This window comes from Agelaius phoeniceus, chromosome 13 (assembly GCF_051311805.1).
Source record: "Agelaius phoeniceus isolate bAgePho1 chromosome 13, bAgePho1.hap1, whole genome shotgun sequence".
Taxonomy (NCBI): domain Eukaryota; kingdom Metazoa; phylum Chordata; class Aves; order Passeriformes; family Icteridae; genus Agelaius; species Agelaius phoeniceus.
Window position 1 is genome coordinate 4,089,558 of NC_135277.1, and position 20,205 is coordinate 4,109,762.

Below are 20,205 nucleotides of genomic sequence, written 5' to 3' on the forward strand. Positions count from 1 at the left end.
ACAATTGATCATCATGTGCTGACCCATGCCCAGCCTGTCCCTAAGCAGCTCCCAGCCCAGTCCCCCCAGTTAATCTGGTGAACCTGAGATTCTCTGGTACAGAATATCCCTTTGGTCAGTTCTCTTGGCTGTGCTTCCCCCCAGTTTCTTGTGCACCTGCTCACTGGCAGAGCATGGGAAACTGAAAGTCCTTGATTTGGGGTAAGCATTTGTAAGTAACAATTAAAACATCAGGCTGTTATCTACATTATTCCCATGCTAAATCCAAAACACAGCGCTGTACCAGCTAATAACAAGAAAATTAACTCTATCCCAGCTGGAAACAGGACACTTTTTGTGGAGGACTGAGTTTAGCATGAGGATGAAACTACAAGTGAGAGAAATATCCCTGTGAGCTGCATGCTGCTGCTCTGGTGGTGAGTGTGCTGAGGAGGGCCATGCCAGCAGGGTCAGGAGTAGCCTGGTTTAAGTCACAAGCTTTCTGAGGGCCTCTGCCACTGAGGTTTTCTCCAGCTTGGCAGCTTCCAGTGTTCCTGAAATGTGCCTGATGTAGGTACAGGGTGAAATGGTTCCTTGAATGCACAGAAACTATTGCAGCTCCTGGCTTGTCCCTGTCACCTCTGGTGTTAGAGAGCAAGGCAGGGATTTAGGAGTCCACTGATTCCTGAATCCCCCAGGAAAACTGCTCTGATGTGTACAGATTGGAGGCTGACTGTAGGATGGATATGTATTATGGGGATTACTGTAGTGCTTATGGCGTGTTTGGAGATTTTGGTATAAAGGCTTAAATATTTTATTCTTATAAAGGGATTGAGTGTTCAAAGCTAAAAGCAGAAGTTTCTGCTATCTGAAATAAGCAGCTATGAGGAAGGTAAAAGTGGGAGCAGGTTTATGTGCTCAGTGAATTCAGCACAAAAAGCAGGATGTAGTAGAGACTGATGGGTCAGTAGCATTTGGAGAGTTTTCCAGGACAAGCTTATTGGAAGTACAGAGTGATTGGCAACTACAGCTTTGACTCTGCCTGGTGGGAAATGTTTTCTCGTGCTGGTTGTGGGAACAGAGATGGGTGACCCTCTGTCCTTTCTACATCATGCTGAATCCAGCCAAGGCTGAATTCCAAACAGATGTTAAAATCTTTGTCCCCTTTTTGGGCCTGTCCATGACATCAAGAGTTTTGGGGTAGGGTGAAAATGTGCACGAATCTTGTGGTGCTCACTGGGCCTGGAGCCAAGGTCTAAGCAGGGAGCATTCCTCCATCATATCCTGCTTTTCTTCCCCAAAACTCCTTTATCTGTTGCCTCCAGTCAGAGGTAATGAGAAGAGTTTCCAGTATCTTGCAAAGCAGCATGGTCTGTTCTCAATTTCCAAACCTTTGTGGCTGTTGTTCTACTTATGGGTGGATCACAAAAATAATTACCTAAATGAAGCAGGCGCCGAAACACCGTAAGTGATCGTGTACTCCACAGAATAACAATGATTAGGTCACCCTCCTTGCTTATCTCAGGTTCCCACCCTTAAAATAAGGCCAGCAATATTTTTGCTTTTAAAAGAGCAGGATTAACTTGTTCATGTGTGAAGTATTAATCGTTGTTGTTATTATTACTCATATGGATGGCAGGGAAGCACCTAATGAATTCTGGTAATGTTACAATAGGCTGTGGCTGCTATTGTCATGAGTAACCCTGGATAAATGTACTGGGCTGCCTGTTTATCCTAAAGCAAACTGCACCATGTCCTTGTGGTCCCTCACCAAGAGATCGCCGTGGCCACGAGGTCTGTGTGTGGTGCTGATGGTTTTGGGTTGCCCCTCCATCCTTTCCAGCCTGACTCATTCAGTGCAGTGTCTCATATGTGCCTTCCAAACAGGAGCTGCCCAGGGTGTTTCTGTGCTGTCCAGCAGTGGCAGGGTCTCTCCAGAATCATTCCTTCCCTTCTGCTTTAAAAGACAGAGAGAAGCAACTCAGACTTATAGCTGTGGATTTTGGATGCTTTCCAAAAAGCAAATCCTTTGGCTGTCAGAGAATCGATGCAGAAAAACAAATTCCTTCCAAGTGTGTCCTTGATGGAGACTAAATGTTTTCCACCCTTTTTTCTTCATAGTGTTGGTAATTACATTCCTTAAAAACCTGCCAGAAGTGCCCTGGGGTGCATGGGGTGAAGGATGGGATGCCACGTGTGTGTTTTTGGGTAGGTAGGAGTGAGAGTTGTCTCTGCTGCTGGCTCTCAGGCAGGTGTGTCACCATTTACCCCCTTCACAGCCATCACTCAGGGAAGGAGCAGCATTCCAAGTGAGCTGTCCTGCCCGGGAGCTCTGCCTAATCCTCCATGAGGCTGTGGAACCGCACGCCCCTTTCTGGTTAGGGCCACCTCTTCCCGGCTGCTGCTGGCCTGGAGCCCACACCATCCCCACAGATGCTTTTGGTGCTCACCTCTGCCTCCTCCCAGTGAATTTTCAGCCAAAGGCCACCTCTGGAAGTTGACTGTGGGGTGTGTTGTGTCACTCCCTGTGCAGCTCATGACTCAGCAGTTGTACAAGTTTCGTACCTGTCAAGAACATGCCAGAAACCACAATGTTCCTAAGCCAGCAACAGCAAAAGCATCTGGGAGTTTCCACTCAGCTGAAGACAACAATGTCTGCAGTAGATTTTCTTGCAAATTGGTTTCATTTCATTGCCAAGAGATGAGAGCAGGAAAAGGATGCCAAGGGATGAGGGCAGGAAAGCCAGCATCTGGATTTCCAGAGCCTGGAAAGGCCGAGATCATCAAGAGAACAAGTGACACATCACTGTGCACTGCAGTCTGTTGAAGGGAAAGCAAGGCCATGAAACCACTGAATATTTTAGGAAAATCTCAGGCTGTGAGATCAATTAAAACACTGAGGTGCAAGACAGCAAAATGCAAACATCTCTGCAGGTGTCAGCCTGAAAATGTCATTATTCAAACAAGCACTGGCACAGGAGCAGTCCCGTGGTGCGTGAGCCGTGTCCTGGTGCCAGACCCTGGGCAGGAAGGCTGCCCTGCTGCTCCTGGAATGGTGGCTCACCCAATGAGGGGCATCTCCTGGCATCCCAGAATGCCTCCCACAGCCCTGCCAGCCAGAGAGCCAGGAACACGTGCCAGCCATGGCAGGATCACTGCCCGCTCGGCACAGCAGGGGCTGGGGCACAGCCTTGATGCTTTCATTGCTTGGCTCACAGGAGCTCAGCTGGCAAGGAGAGCTGTGACAGCAAGAGCACAGCAAGCCCTGCTCCCTGCCCTGGGCTGGGATTTGAGGATCCGTGTGATTTGGGTGTGAGGGGCAGGGGAGGGTTGAACAGCTGAGGTCTGGGGGATAGAACAGCTCCTCTTTGCTCAGGGATTGGAGCTGTGATGCAGCCAAGATAACAGTGATTGGCGTGCCCTTGTCTGGGAAGGAGGGAGTAGTTAGGGTGCAGTTGAAGGAGTGGGAGGAATCCTTGCCTGCTCAGGCCTGTGGGTGATGGCTGATGCCTGGGAAAAGTGGCACCACTGTAATGGATGGAGAGCGTGGGTGGGGGAGAGAAAGAAGGGATGGTAAACAACCAAGCCTGGTCCTTCCTGGATTTCCATCCTGCATTAAATTAAAACATGCCAAGGCTGATGTTGTTGAACTCCATGTCAGGCATTCTCCGTCATGCTTTTCCCTCCCCAAAGGAAAATTTTCCAGCAGCATGTGTTTAACCGTGTGTTGCAGGCAGAGATGGGGATCCCCTTGAGCTGTGAGCTGTTGTAGGCATGGGAACCTCTCTAAATAGCCTTGAAGTCATTTTCCCAACATGCCTGGATCCCAAGTGTGTGCCAGATCCCCATAGGACAGTTTGGCTGGGATCAAACAGGCACCTTAATGACAGGAGATGCAAGTGATTGCTGTGATTGCTGGGTGAAGCCTATCTGAGCAGAAGGGGGAGGCTGAGTCCTCGTGGAAATTCTCTGCTTTGGACTGGCCTGAGGCAGGGGTTGGAGTGGGGCTGAGGGAGGATTCAGCCTGTGATGTGCCAAGTGCATCAGGGGGTGACAGAGTGGCTCAGCAAAGTATCTGTGCATGGCTTGAGCACTGCTCAGAGTGTTTGGTGTGGATTGCATTTCATAAATGACTTTAAGTAGGATAAATTACTTGAATGCAAGAGGGAAGGGTGTTGCTCTAAGCACTGCTTGGGCTTTCCTACCAGCTCACACAATGCACAACCAGCAGATCCCCTCTCTCTGTCCCTGTCCCTGTCCTGGTGTGCCATGTTTGATAGTGAAGTGTTTCACTGCTAGGTTTGGGGCTTCTGCCTGGAAAAAGTACATCCCTGGCACCCACCCAAGAGCTATTGATAGCAGGAGCTCCTAGAAGACAGCGTGACAACTCCAGAAAACAAGGAATTGCCAAATCATCCTGCAGTAAATGAACCCCTGGCCACACACACCCGTGGGAGCCACGTGTGCCCAGAGCTCCAAATCCTGCTGAGGATTGGTACCAAGTGACCTCATGAAGGAAATGCTGTCAAGAATCAACAAGGACAGCTTAAGGTACCTGCACAAAATGCCGTGTCATGAGCCCAAGAGGTTTTTGCCCTTCTGTCAAGTCCCATGGAAACAAACCCTGAGGACACGATGAGCCGGTTCTCCAGTGACACGGCACACACGGTGTCTGCAAAAACACCTCCACTGCAGAAATACTGATCCCTGCCAGCCCTCAAGCTGCTCTTGGCTTTGCTGCACACCTTACAAAAAGGATGTACTGCAGAAGGCAACACCTCTCCAGTGTGACCAGTGACAGGTACCTGCACAGCTTGTTCCAATCAGGTAGATGCAATTTTTGCATTGAAAGTTGTTTTCCCTTTCGTAACTCCCCAACAGCAGATGTTTATTCTGCCCTCTCAGGAGCAGGTGGGCTGCAGGAAAATCCAGGCTTTTCTTGCCTCTGTCTGTCTGGCCATAGCAAAGGGGTGACCTTGACCCTCCCTGGGTGAAGGGAGTTCAGTGTGTAACCGAGCACTGAGCTCAAATCCATGAAAAACAACAACAATAACAACAGAACCCCAAGGCAGACATTACCCAACTTCAGTGTGGAGCAGAGTGTCCTGTCCAGTGTTTCATCCTGCCTCCTTCCTCATCCTTCTCTATAAACACCATTTACGTGTGGGTTTATACAATCCATGTGCTCCCTGCAGTTCTGGGATCCCTTCACTTGTTCCACCCACTGGACTAGTTGTAACAAGCACTCAATTATGGGGGTTTTGTTGCTTGCTTAGTTTATACACCTGCAGTTTCCTGGTTTACATGTCCAGAGGTTTTAGTCTTTAATTTAATATTATTCATAGATTTTATTGAGTATTAGCTCACTTTGTAAAGCACCTTAATGGGCAGCGTCTGTTTAATTATATATGGCAAAACCTATAGAAACAAAGGAAAATTGACCCAATTTGTTACAGCTGGTTTACAAAGATTCCCTGAGGTGACTGAGCATTGCTTTTCCTTTTTACTGTACTTCACACATTTCCAAACTCATGTCAGTTCAGTTCTCATCCAACCTCTCCCTCTGAAGCAGCCTCAGTGGGGCTGCCCCTCCTCCCTGCAGCCCCCAGCCCAAACCCAACACCTTGGCAGCTGGCTGAGGCAGGAGGGAGGAGACTGACACATTTCTGTGCGTTGTTTTTTCCTGCTGCTACTGGAAACGTGCAAAATTCTGATCACATCTATTGTGGAGGTGAGATCGAGAAGAATTTTTCTACAAGTAAACCACGGCTAAATGTCTCTGGATTGGTTAAAGTGCTCTCCCTTAACGCAGCAAGAGCTGCCACAGGCACTGGGAGGGTGTGTGCCTTTGTGGAGGTGCCCAGCACAGGCTGGCAGGGTGGTGTGTGAGCTGCAGCTCTGGTTCGTGTTGCTGGAATCTGTTGGAGCATCAGCTCCACCGTCTCCTGGATGCAGCATTAATTAAACAGAATGGCCCCGCTCCAGGCCCCAGTGGACAAGCATCCACATGGCAACTGTGAGCCTTGTCAGCAGCAAGAGATTAAGGAATTAATTGGCAGGGTTAATCTTCGTGTCAGGGTTGGAAATGAATTGTTAATTTGTTTGGATGAGTGTAAAGTCCTCTCACAGCGATGGCAGGTGGGATCACATGAGGGAAAGCCTGCAAAGCCGCCCTTGCTGGGGCCCTCTATTTCACACCTCTGCCAACAGACATCTCCAGCTCTCTGCCCCCGAAGTGTGAGACCCCCAGGTGGGGCTGGAGGAGCTCCTTGTGTCACTGCCATCCCTGCAGGTGACAGCACAGCTGCTCCAGCCTGGGATGCGGGAGAAGGTCTGGCTGCAGCTTGGGAGGGCCCCTTGGAATTCCAGCCTTTCTGATCCTGCTCCTGGTGCTAAGCTGTCGTCTGTCCCTTGTGTCTGTGCATGGCAGGTACTGGGTGAGGCCACCTTCTCCAGGATCTGAGTGAGGGAGAGATGTGCTCACACCAAAATGCCACTTTTGGGGCACAGAGTGCAGAACTTGATTGGCCTGTGTGGACACTAAACCCTCTCAGACACTTATCTTCTCCTCCAGGACACTAGAAAGAGAATCTGTCAGGTCAGTCAATGCTTTTCCCTTTCTGCTCTCATTTTATACTCAGGACAGCAGAATATTTTTTAGTATCTTTCTAATTTCTTAAGGCTACTGAATTGGTCACATCACATCAAGACATAGGAGAAAAGCACTTCAGGCCTTAAAAGATTTAAATGAAATTGTAACTTTTGTCACTTGTGCTCTCTTTTGTGCATTGATTAGTTTAATTATTTCAGCAATAAGAATCACTTTCTCCTCCTGCTGGGGTCAGGTATGTTGTGACCACCACAACTTGATTCTAGACATGACATCAAATAGGACTGGCCTATACAAAGACCTGGAATCTTTCTGGGTGTGCAACAATCCTGTTTAAGACCTTGCAGTCAAAATCCTTCTTCTGTTCTCACCTCTATCAATGCCCAGAGCCTCGTTTATGGGGAGGCTGATGCTGTTCCGAAGTGCTGTAAAAAACAGAGTTTTTCATTGCCAAAAATTGGCTGGGTTTAGCCTACTTGCTCCAATTTTCACCCTGTCTTTAATTTTTCTCCTTACCTTACAGGCAGCCAGGTGGCTGAATGTCAGCCAAAACTAAGAAGGATCTCTTTTCTTTTGAAGGGATGGGTGTTTGGAGATTTATCAGCAGCACGGTTCAATCTGCCCTGTGTAGCTAAGAAGGCCCACAGCATGTTGCTGGCATAAGCAGCCACTCCAGTGAACTCTTACCTGAGTTACCATTTTCTATTCCACATAAAACCACCTTTCACAGTGTTTTGACTTAAAATTATTATTAGTAATTTGTCCTAAAATGTCAATAATGCAGTGATATTCTAGCAGAGTTTTTCAGTACTGTCACTTCCTATTAATTGCTTAGAAATAATGACAACATAATCTGGACCAAGACTGTCACCTTGTCTATGCCATATATAAAATGTTAATACTAAAAGTGGACTGGGTTCATCCTAGACCTAATTAGTTCTTTGGAGAATTTACTTTGTGCAGCAGCCTGGACTGTCCATATTGATGTTAACATATTATATAATCAGCTTTGGAACAGGCAGCAGTCTGAAGGCTGGGCTCTGTATCCCTGTGCTAAGTCACTACCCTGAGGAGTGCACTGGAAATCAGCAGAATTTGACTGGAAAATAGAATACAAATGCCTGGGTTTTGTAAGGAGCTGTAGAACAAATTATTATCTCCAAATCAACATTGTTTGCAAACTGTGCTCTCCCAACCTGTTTTTATTGCTATATATATAGCAGAGATTTTACAAACTGAGTTAGATGTTCCCTTTTGCTGTCCAAAGTGGGTGGTGAAGTCATGGAACATGCTATTTTGATAATTTGGAACATGCCCCAGGAGCTGATTAAATGATCTCTCTTGCTCTGTACGTACACTGTGCGTTTCCATGCAAACATCAGAAGGGTCAGGGCTGCAAACAGGAGCCTGCAGGATCTGCTCCATCTCTGCCTGGCTTTTTACTACCTGTTTAAACACCAAACAGATTTTAATAGACAGTTACAGCTTGTCAACTGAAATACTCCCCTATAAAAGCAAACAGTGGCTGAAGTGGAATTGCTACTGTGAACTTAATGGTAAGACATTTAACTATCATTTAGTGAGAGAGCTTTTAAATAAAATCTAAGACTATTATTTGAGGTTTTGAATTTTCCTTTTCATGAATCATGACTCCTCTGCTGGTTCTGGTACTTGAATAGGCCCAAAAAATTCTTCCCTGGCACAGGGTGCCCAGAGCAGCTGGGGCTGCCCCTGGATCCCTGGCAGTGTCCAAGGCCAGGCTGGACAGGCTTGGAGCAGCCTGGGACAGGGGAAGGTGTCCCTGCCATGGCAGGGGTGGGACAAGATGGGCTTTAAGGTCCCTTTCAATCTAAACCATTCTGTGATTCCACAATCCCGAACAGCATCTTCACCTTGACTTTCCATGAAGAAATTTGCCATCTTCCCTCAAAAATGGAAACAGGAAGAAGAAATCAACTGTTGTCTTTGTTCCTCAAACCCCTGGGAGGCAGGACCCTGATGGATTTATCATCTCACTCCTGGCTCAGGTGAGCATGGGGCAGGTACAGTTTGTCTCCTCTTTCCCCACAGCAGCAGCAGGGTTTCTGCTTCACTCATTCTGCACTCTGGTTCTAAGGCTGTTCTGATGTATTTATCTTTAGTTTGTTGCTCTAATCTTGTCGACAGGAAACAATAAAATATCCTCTAAGATTAATATGAGAGATGAGAGATCCAATTAGAGCTCACATCCTTCAATCCTTTCGGGTAAGAGCCCCTATTACACAATAACTATGGGTGGGAGGAGGCCCTGTTTGATCAATTTGTTCCAGTTCTTGGCTATGAATAGTTCAGGGAACTAAAACAGTGACAGATGAAGGCATAATTCCCAGATCAGAGAAGAATTAGAGATCTGTAGAGTAGAATACAGGTATTTCTTGACATAGCACCAAACCAGAGATGAACAGCACAATGTAGATTTGACACTTTTATTAACAAAGAACCCATGGGGCTCATTCATTAGTACAAAATACAATCATGTTCCTGTATGTTAAACAGCTTTTTTTATTTTGTCTCTTTTGAACTGTTTCACAGTTATCAAAACAAAGCCCCTGCATATTGAACTTATTATTGTGCAAACAGTAATTATTTTTAAGGATCAATTTCTGCACTAAGCCAAGTGCCAGAGAGCAGAACTTAATCATGTTTTCACCCCTCCTTTGAAGGGCCATGTGTGCTTCCTAAGAAACACATAATAGTTGACTTTTTTTGCAGCAAACAATCTAAGGCCACAGTTTATCTGCAAAGAATAGAAAACAACTCAAAGATTTTAGAAAAAAAAAAAAAAAAAAGCACACCTTTACCCTTCATACTGCTGTTTGCTTGACCATGATTATGCCAAGTAGCACACATCACCTATCAGGTATTACAGTCCAAAAAGCACCTAATGTTCTTTAAGCAAATATTTTGAATTATTACCATGCAAGTTATTACACAACCAAATTACTTTTCAAGTAACTATAATGGTATCTGTTGAAGGAAAAGATGCTTGTTCCCTTTCCAAATGATGTGAATGAAAATCCTGCATTGATTGTATGGGCAGGCCCTCACTTAAACAAAAAGGCATGAGAGCTACACCTTGAGACTTAAATAATCACTTTTAGAACGTCCTTTCTAAATCATGCACTCAAATTTTGGTTAAAGCTGCATTTGCTAAAGAAAACAATACTAAATGTTGCAAATGAAAGGAGTAACTGCAGTTTGGAAATGTGAATCTACACCAGTCTGTCTTTCACGCTGATGCAAAAGGGATTTGAGGTGAAGTGCTAGAAATTAGACAATGTAAGGAAGTTAAACTAAAAGAAGACTAAAAATGTATATCCGTGTATGCCTGTAGAAAAATCCCTGCTTCTTAAGTGAAGACAGATTTCATAAAAAACCATTCAGACCTTGTTTAAACTGCAGTTACTGATGGAATGAAGGAAACTGAATTGCTATTTTTGTAATTATCAGAAAGTACACTGTTTTACCACATGAAGCACCGGGTTTGAACCCTAAACCCTTCTGTAAGACATATGGAGTGTTTCTAGTAGTCCAAAATCCCCTGTATTTCAAAGACAGGACTGTAAACGTGCATGCTGACAATGCTGTTTTCTGCTCCTGTAAGTGATCTGTTGGTGATTGTTTACTGAGCCCAATTGATGGCTGGCAGGAAGCAAACATTCTACTTTTAAATGAAGGCAGCAGAAGGGCAAGTAAATGCTGTGCCTTCACTCTTAGCAGCAACAAACTCTCACTGTTCTAAATGACCTGAGGAAGAAAACATTAAAATATTGCACCAAAACAAAATTAAACAGCAAAAAACAAACAATGAAACACACCAACAAATATAGTATGGATAGCAAATGACCTGTGCAGCCCCTGACAATAGATCTTCAGACAAAAATGCAGGAGTAATGAAAAGCTTTGTGCCATTACCAGAGGACTTTGTTCCCCTGATGTCTGCTTTCACTTCAGTTATAAGCTATGTCTATTCTGGGTATATTTACACCTCTCCCTACACCTCTTATCTCATTCACTAACCACAGAAACCATTTAGGGTCCCTTTTAGAACCTTGAAGTATACTGGAGCTTTAACAAGACTTTTTTTGGTCTCAAATCTGACCGTAAGTAAATATCCAAAACAGAGGTAGGCTTATAAAGGCTTTTGAATAAATAAATATTGTCCTTTTTGCTAAGTATACCTGCTGCTGGCAAAAGGTTTCTCCCTTGCCATGCTTCCCCTTATCATGCTATCCATAGGCTTAAGATGCAGAAGAAGAACTCACAGTAGAAGAGGTTAGAATAATTCCCTTAAGAAATCCCTTGAAAGAAAGCATAGTGCATAAGCTCATCTCAAAGTTCACTGTTTGTTCCACACTTGTGTCTTGCACTCAGGAAATGGTTGCCTTTGCAATATTGTGTAATAGCCATTCTGTCATCCACGGATCATCATGAATGAGGAAATAGTACCACTTGGCAGTCGTGAGAAGGGCAGCTTCCCAGCAAATGTGAAGTGAAGACTTCGCTCTGTGATGCAGTAGTGTTCCTTTTTTGGATGCAGACAGTGCAAAGCTGAAGCCCCCTGACCACTGGAATCTTTTGGAAATGTTTTCTTACCCCACATTCTGTTCTACTACAGGAGTTCTCCACATTGCTATGTACATTCTTCCAGAGCATTGCAAACAAAATATAAATTCTTTTCTCTTCAGAAGATCCACGCATCTCCTCCTCGTACTTTGTGTAGTGTATCCACTTTTTGGAAAACATTCAGTATTTCATTGATGCATTTTCGTTTCAGTATTTTCAGGTACTTCTCAAGTATCCCAAGCTCAGCTGCTCCCCTGTTATCCTCTGTGCAGACTAATCCAGCAGGTTCTCTTTTATCACCAAACATGCTCATACCTCCTTCTCCATTTTCCTTTGCCTTTCTCGTACACAGACTGAAGTTTGGAAAAAGAAAACTGTTTCCTTTTTAGCTGCACTACCAGCTTAAGCAGCAGAAAGATTAAGACATTCATCACAATGATGCTCATTACAAATCCTCAGAGCATGAATGAAACGGGCTGAACTTCTTCTACATCAGTTGGATGTGGATCAATCTAAGGAGAGAAGAAAGACAACAATTACTGCCTGCAATTCCTGCGTTTAGGTATGTGTTTGGGTTTTTTTCTGCCATCTGACAATAAAAACACCACCTGCTATTTATTTTCTTACCTCTGAATAAAGAGGTGGAGGCTGAAACCGGAACTCTTGTATGTAAGCAAAGACAGGACAACACAACTGTTCCTCACAGTCAATGGGAGGTGGATAAGCAGGAACATGTCTGGAAAACTCTTCCTCAGACACTACATCAGCATAATTTGGTGGTGCTGAAACACAAGAGATGCTTCTGTCATATTTCAAACTATTCACTCGCTCACAGCAAGAACATCTTCATTACATTATATCCAGGACCACAAAAACTGTATTGGAAGTGCACTGAACTCATAAATACTGTAACTAAAATTATGTTTTCAGTAAACTCAAGTGATTCAGCAGGAATACAGAGAGTGCTGTGCTTTTAGGGTAACTCCAGCAGCAAACCTGTGCTGCATCAAGATATATTCAGTAATGAGTAGAATATTCCCACCATCAGAAGTCAGTTGTTTCAGTCAGACAGCGTACAGAGAGACTTCAGGAAGGCTGGAGTTGGGGTAACCTCACCAATCGTTTTGGATCTCAATTTAAGAACTTTGTGAGTCAAATCAGATTTCCCTTGCTTACATCCCTGGCAGTGCCCTTAAACTGGCACTGCACCCATCTGCTGCAGACAGTGCTGTGCTGGATTAGAGACAGTTCAATATGTATTTATTACCTTCAGGCTGTTCAGGCATGGTCAATGCCAGCCAACTCATATCCATACTAAACTGGCTGGTAATGCTGGAGTTTCTGCTTGAAAATCCAATACATGGAATAGTGCCAATCACCACAGGCATTTCAATCATCAATTTCTTAGCACCAGGAATATGGATATACACCTATGTGACAACCCCCAAACAGAAGAAAAAAACATCATGAGACCCCATTGAATGCTGCTCTTAAAAGCTGCCCTACTCCCTACACTGCAAATTTAAAAATTAAGAGCTTTGTCATCCCAGATATGCTTAGCTAATACCCTGGCAGCTTTCCTTATTTTTCAGCAGTTTCATTCTTTCTGTAACTTGTCTCTAAGTGACATTAAAAAATACAAACCATCTTGACAAACATAATTATGCACTTGACTTTCAGTCTTATCTTCCCATTTCTGGAAAGAATCACTCAAGGACCCCATTCAGCTTGAAATGCTTTCCCAAAACAATCCCTGCATGTCTGAAATTAAGCTGCTTCTTCCTCAGAAGCATTTCTCTGTTTTCCACATTATTCCCACCTTTCCATCTCAGAATCTCTTTTATGACCTTCAGTCTCTCATGTATGTTGTTTATGATATTTATTTTTTGTACAGTCATAGAATGGTTTGGGTTAGAAGGGATCTTAAAGATCATCTAGTTCTAACCCCCCAGCACAGGCTGGGACACCTTTCTCAGGATTTGTATTTATTGCAGCTCCCAAGGTAAAAACCTAACAGCTACTCAGTAAATTCTTCTGTTCCCAACTGAATGCAGTATCTAAAGTTTGTACGTTTGAAAACCCAATACTTACAGCTAATGAATATTCTACTCTAATAATGCAGCAGTCAAGTATAGATGGGGATACAGGTGGGATTTTCAGAGTTTTCCCATTCCAGGTATCTGTACTCCCAGAGGCAATGTGGTTTCCTCGGACATTGGCAACCATCTGACGGAAGGTTTTTGTCTTCCCACTGGCCAGGTAAGTTTGTGTTTGGAAAATGGCAGCTTTTGGAACAATCAAACGAGAAGAGCAGTTCTCAATTTCTGCATAGATTGGGATGGCTTCCCCTTAGAGACAGAAAAAGTCCAATGAATAATTGGTATTTACCAACTTTCCTCTGGGAGTATCAAAGCAAGTTACACAGCACGTACATCATCTGCAGTGTTATGAGAACAATACTTGGTAAGTTTCCTCAAGCCAGTTTGTTTTTTTCAGAGTGGTATCCAGGCAAAATTATAGCCACCTACTATGTTTTACACATAAACAATGATTCATTTTGAAACATTAAGCATAATATGAACAAGCTATAAAAGCTTTATTTCCAAGTTACGCCCCAATCTTCCTTTTATATAGTACTAAATGAATTTCAGGATGTTTTATTTTCTCAATGTATCTAATCTTATCAAGATGAAGAAGCAGCTGCTAAAGCTCATTCTTACCAAAGTCTAAACCTACACAAATAGGATGTAAAAACCTAATTACATCCCAGTTAAATATTTTATTCCAGATAAAAACATTTTGTTGTTCTTTACACACAAATGTACATGGATTTTCCCTAAGATTATTAACAGGACTTCCTTTCAATTCATATTCCCAAGGGGAAAGGAAAGATGATTAAAAAAACAAAAATTAATGTGGACCTTAAATTACTTCTATTAAACAGAACTATTTTTTGAACTATAAAATGTTGGCTTCACTGAGATTAAAAAAAATCCCAACCTATTAGATGCTTAGTATTAATATTTTTAAGGTAACTACTCTTACCATTACAGTATCCCTTCCTCTCAATTTTGGCACTGAGAGACACTGGCCCAGAGGTGAAAAACCAACAGCCAACCATCTTCTCCTGACTTCTTAGAACAGGTGTCTATAAAATATAGAGTATTTTTCATTTTATGGGATAAAGCTCTCAATCACTTGCAGTTCAGTGTTATGCATATCAGTCATTGCAACCCAGCTCTAAAATCCACATGATCTGAATCCCTGAACTGCTCAGTGCAACTGTAGATTTTGCCATCATGTGAAATTGAACCGAGGTTTGGCAATCTGAACATTTCTCTTTTGAAATCCCAGTCTGTATTTAGACTGTACTAAGGAACACAGACCAGTGTGTCTTTGCATGTGCTTTATCTTCAAAATGAACTTTTCAAAGGTCTCATGAATACTGTGGTGTTTATCTCCATGTTTCTCAGTGCAGAAGAATGCAGAATTAATTTATCTGCAAACAACTAACAGTTAAGCAGGTAACTGTTTTACTTTTGTATCTCTAAGAAATTATAAATATATGTAGACACTGGGCTAAGGGGATGCACCTTCATTACTTGCAAGCCACAAACCTCCCCCAAAAATTTAGAGGCATGACAAAAAAAATCTTAAATTATTCAAGAACTGTCACATTGGATGACATTTACACTGCCTGTAACATTTCATTAGAATAAACTCACAAGCACACATGTCAAGTGTCCAGGCCAGGATCAAAGCTACTCAAAATGATTTACTGGGCAGTGACACTCAGTCAATATAGTAATGCAAATTGGTTTTTTTATTTTCTTTATTATAATGAAAAAACCCTGTTGTTTTGCACTTTTGGTGGTAGCCTTGGAATCCATTAAGATTGGCACTGCCTTCCTGATGTGTCTTCTGTGCAATAACCTATGGTTGGCTTTGTCCTTACAGAATGTGGATATGATGCCTTCAAACTCCTAACTAATGAATATAAAGACTATTCTGCTTACAGATGTCACTGCCAAAATACCCTAAGTTCTCTCTAGAATGGATTAAAATGTAAGCATGTAATGAGGGGGAAAAAAGCCTGCTCAAAACATCTCTTTTCTATGTTCACGTCATGATGTTAAAATTATCCTACCATTTTAAATAAAATAGAAATGACTCATTCATATTTAAATGAATAACCATTTAGATCCAGTTGCTATCATGAAAGTACAAGGTATAATTTTATATTATTTTCATAATATGGGTTGAGATAAAAGAATCCAGCTCATTAGCTTCCATCTTGCCTATTTACTCATTACTTAATGCCTGATCTTTCTTATTACTCTACAGTATTTCCAGTGATTATTAAAAACTCAATGCTTTAATGTGGCCAAATCTGTCACAGGGAAATAACTGAAAGGATCTCTGGAGCAGCTGCATGCACACACTTCATGTTAGAAAACGACATGCAAAATGCAGGGATATGTAACATAATGGCCAGAGCCTAAATGACAGGCTGGGCATGATTAATACTCTTCTCTAATTACTGCTCCTCAACCTACTATTATTGTAGAGTTTAGGACACTGCAGCCCTGTGAATGTAGTTGCTCTGGTAAGAGTAACTACTCTGCACACACACATTACTATTATTAAGCCTTATTTATGCATCTGAAGCCTGCCTAACTTTTTGGCAGGAGCATCTCTGCCAGCAGGGATGTAATCAATGGCATTAAAAAAGCCACTCTGTTTGGTATTCACACAACCTAAGATAATCTATTTATAGAGAAAAGCTTAGGGAGCTTATATGCTTTCAGAAGTCAGAAAATGATGCTCTGGAATAACATGGGAAGGGTTATGGCTGGATGTGAATGCTGCTTGGAAATGGTTCATTTGCAGCTGGTTTTACAGGGGGGAGGAGAAGTGGGGGACCCTCTTACCAGGAGAGCTGGTGAGCTGACATCGATATGGCTGATGATCTGCAGCTCTGTCTGCACACTCTGGTCAGGCACAGCAGGCCTCTCCAGCACTGCTTTCACGTAGTACTGGATACTGCCATACTTCCCAGTAAAAGAGGTCACCAGAGGTCTGAAACGAGCAGTCATAAAACCATTACCTTCAATTAATATTTCAGCTTCAAACATTAACACTTCCTGCTTATGTAAACATTTCCCAATTTACAGCTTGTACTTTTAGGGCCTTGGGGAAGCTGAAGCAAGCAAGGCCTGTCTGTGTGGTGCTTGATTAAGACAAACATATGAAGCTGATACTAAAAAAAACACAAGTCAAACTACATTAAGTTAATGTTCCACTACAAGCAGCATCCAGCACAATCCCTTCAGGTTGGATTATTGAACTTACTCTTGAGGGAGCTGAAAGCTGAACGGAAATTCGTGTCTTCCATCTAGAAGAATTAAGTTTTCCTCACCTGTAAGATAAAAATGAATAGTATGTTTTAGTTATTCAGGAAATAGAACAAAGCAGACACTTTTATAAATTATTTATATACGAAAACACCCAGATGCAAGAAGTTTTTATTGATCCCAGTGGGTTCTGGACTGTGGCCCATACTTTATTTATGCTGTGATGTGATTTCAATGAAAAACAAAAATCAAGGAAACATGGGAGACCTTGAGATTCAGTTCAGGACTGTGGCCAATTTCTAATCCAAAATGGCTTCTCCAAAGCATAAAGTAAGTTTCTTTTCAGCAGGACAGCAATTAATCTACTTTTCCAATTAACAATTAAACTAACTTCTGTGCCGAAAAAATCTCCAATTTAAGGTCAGCATGAAGAAATACTATAAATACACGAGCTCCCATTTTATTCACATAGGGCCTACTGTTACACAATTTACAAGGCCTGAATCTACTTTCCCAACAGATCAGCTTGAGCTGCGTTTCACCCTTACAGAACGAAATGTCGTTCTGTCTTTAATTTTTTTTTCAACGCTGCCATAGTACTGCAGTGTGTGAGTGCCAGAGCTCCGCCACAGCGAGCTTCCCCTGCCGCCTTAATCCGCGGGATGAGCCTGGCTGCTTCCAGGGTCTTCCACGGCAGCTTCCCTGCCCGGAGCTGCTGGTACCGCACACGCAGCGCGGAGGGGCCGACGGACCCAGGAAAGGCCGAACCTTCGACACCCACACAGCGCAGAGAATCGAGCTGCGCATTTTATTTTATTTTATTATTTTCCAGTCCAGCTCGGCGTTGTTCAGCCCCCCACACAGGGAATCAATCGCCGCGGGTGAGGCGGGGATCCTCCCCGGGCCGAGCGCTGCGGCAGCGCTGTCCTGCCGGTGCCCGCGGCCGGGGCCCGTTCCTTCGGTCCCTGTGCCCGTTCCGTCGGGTCCCCGTGCCCGTTTCCACCCGGAGCGCTCCCCCCTCCGCCTCCCCCTCGCCGCCGGCCGCCTTCCCGCAGCCCTTCCCCGCTCCCGCAGCGCCACTCCCCCGGTGCCACCCCCGCCGCGGCTGCGGGAGCGGCCGGGCCCGCGCCCCCCCTCCCGACCCGTCCCGCCTCACCTTCGGGCGGGTCCCGCAGGAGGCTCTGCCGGATGTCCAGGTACCGCACCTCCGCCTCCCGCCGCGGTCCCGGCCCCGGGGCCCGCACCGCCACCCCCCACGTGCCGGCCCCGGGCACCGCGCCGGGGCTCTCGCTCCAAGCGACGCGCGCCCGGCCCGCGGCCTCCAGGCGCAGCCCGCGGAGCGGCAGCGGCCCCGCCAGCTCCAGCAGCACCTGCCCCGACACCGTGTCGCCGCTGCAGTAGCCGCCGCCTCCGCCGCGCCGGGCCTCGTCCTCCAGCACCAGGGCCAGCGTCTTCACCGCGCCGCCGGCCCCGGGGCCCGGCCCGGCCGCCGCCATCGCTCCCCGGCCGCGGGGGAACCGCGCCCGCCCTCGCCGAGCGCTTTAAACCCGCCCGTCTCCGCCAGCGCCCGCGGCGCCGCGCCCCGCCCCCGCGCGCTGCCCATTGGCCGCCCCGCGGCCCCGCGCGCCGCCATTCGCCGCGGGCCGCCCCTGCGCCCCCGCCTCATTGGTACTCGGCGGGCGCACGCCCGGAGTGCGTCACGCTGCGTGATCGCCGCGCCGGGGCCAATCGCATGCGAGCGAGAGCGCGTGGACAGCGCGGCGATTGGCGAGGCGGCGGCAGGGCCCCGGCGCTTGGGCCAATGGCGCGGCGCGGCCACCACGTGCACAGCCTGTGGGTAAACAGGGAGCGGGGGCGGGGCCAGGGGCGGGGCCCTCACCCCTCACGCCCCGCCGTGACGGGGCCGCAGGCGGCAGCGCCGTTCGGGGGTCCTGTCCCTCCTTCGCCCCCTCCTCCGCCCACTGCCCGGCGCTGTGGGAAAGCCGTGTGCCCTTGGTGACCCCGCGCTGAGGGGAAACCTTGTCTACCGGTGTCCCCCAGTGCTGTCGTGGGAGAGAGGGAGGCATCGCGGCGCTCTGGGGCGGTCTCAGCCTCTCCCGCTGACAGCCGGGCTGGCTGGGACTGTTAAATATGGAAAAAAGATGTGGTGCTGCTGTTAAATATGGAAATATGGAAAAACGATGTGGTGCTGCTGTTAAATATGGAAATATGGAAAAACGATGTGGTGCTGCTGTTAAATATGTAAAAAGGATGTGGTGCTGCTGTTCCCCCCCGCTTTCCCGGAGGTTACCTGACTGTGTGAAGCCCTTTTTCACCCCACTGAAGCGCAGAAGCTGAAGGGGTTTAGCTCTAAATAAGCCGTCCCGGACAGCGTGGAAACCTCGTGTCCCCACAAATACTGTGCATTTCTGCACCTTGTAAAGCAAAAAGCGCCCTGGTTCAAGAATTTGCTCTTACAACTCCGCTTGGTACCTGGGCAGCAAAACGGGTGCACCCCGCTGCGTGCTGTCCCACTGAGCACATCATCCATTGGTAACACTTGGGAGATAGAATAAAGAATAAATGCAAAGTTTTGCTATTATGTTTAGAAGCAGCAGCTTAGGAAACCCCAGCAAACAGTGGTGAATATGTCTGAGCGGCTCGGTGGGCATGGCCGGAATCATCATTCCCACAGTGAAGAGGGAATCCGTGCCCAGCTCCAGCCAGCCCAAGTCATGCTGCAAACCGTGAAAAATGCTAATCACTTAGGTTTTTAAAATTTTAAAAGTTTAATGATAATAAAATGGTTATAAAGTAGCAATATAATTAGAGTAATAATAATTTGGACAATTTGGATTAGGACAATATGAGACAATAGAAACAAAGAGTTGCAGACGTCCGAGTACCTTTTTCAGGGCAGCATAAGCCCGAAAATGACTCAGGTTAACAGAGGATTAACCCTTAAAAACAAAAACCTGTTGCATATTCATACACCTCATACATGATGCATAAATTCCATTCAAACCAGGATTCTGTCTGGTCATCATCAACTTCTTCCTCTTAATCTTAACTGGCGTCATCCTGACTGAGCGAAGTGGGAAGAAGTTTGTTTCTTCTGATAAGAGAGCAATAAATTCTCTTTCTCTGAAAGATTTAGGTGTCCTGTGACTGCTATCTCGGTGTGAGCCCTCTTTTTTTAAAAAAAAAGTATCTTACATGGCATAGTTTCTATTTTAGCATTTTGTTATAACCTAAAACTATATTTACCACACTACTTAAAAAAATTAATACAGCATCGCTTTCCAACCTAACACGTACAATATTCATTTTAATATTTGTGAAAAGCCAATCATAAAATACGCATTTTTCACAAAACCAAAATGCTTCGATTCCTCTGGACACATACTGCAATTAAAGCTGCCCTTGGCCTCGTGGTGCTTTGCGGTGGCCCAAGCTGACAGCAGAGCATTTCCCAGGGGGTGTGTGGGGTGGGTGGTGTGCTGGCTTTTCCACGGGTGACCGAGGAGTCATTTCCTGCTCCGTCACCTGCCTGTTGAAGCTCCTGACAGCTGCATCTTCCTGCATTCCTCCATCCCTCTGGGGTGCTGCAAAACACCAGCCTGGTGCTTCCCAGGCTGACTCAGGTAATTACTGAAATTAGCAAAACTTGTCTTTGGC

General features: G+C 45.4%; 1 protein-coding gene across 1 annotated transcript; it reads right to left on the reverse strand.

Moving 5' to 3' along the window:
• Positions 1-9,040: 9,040 nt before the first annotated feature.
• On the reverse strand, positions 9,041-18,131 carry ARRDC4 (arrestin domain containing 4). Its single transcript, XM_054642373.2, has 8 exons — positions 17,705-18,131; positions 16,547-16,613; positions 16,126-16,273; positions 14,240-14,342; positions 13,286-13,542; positions 12,462-12,624; positions 11,822-11,976; positions 9,041-11,706 (listed from the first exon to the last, which is right to left on the reverse strand). Exons 1-8 carry the CDS (start codon positions 18,042-18,044, stop codon positions 11,650-11,652), a joined length of 1,290 nt encoding a protein of 429 aa, XP_054498348.2. The 5' UTR covers positions 18,045-18,131; the 3' UTR covers positions 9,041-11,649.
• Positions 18,132-20,205: the final 2,074 nt, after the last annotated feature.

Bases quoted from the DNA above. Each gene is read 5' to 3' on its own strand.
- ARRDC4 (XM_054642373.2), bottom strand. From the start codon at position 18,044: ATGGCGGCGGCCGGGCCGGGCCCCGGGGCCGGCGGCGCGGTGAAGACG. The intron at 13,543-14,239 runs GTAAGAGTAGTT...TCTGTCTCTAAG, and splicing joins GAGGAAGGGATACTGTAATG to GGGAAGCCATCCCAATCTAT. The intron at 12,625-13,285 runs GTAAGTATTGGG...GTTGTCACATAG, and splicing joins GAGTAGAATATTCATTAGCT to GTGTATATCCATATTCCTGG.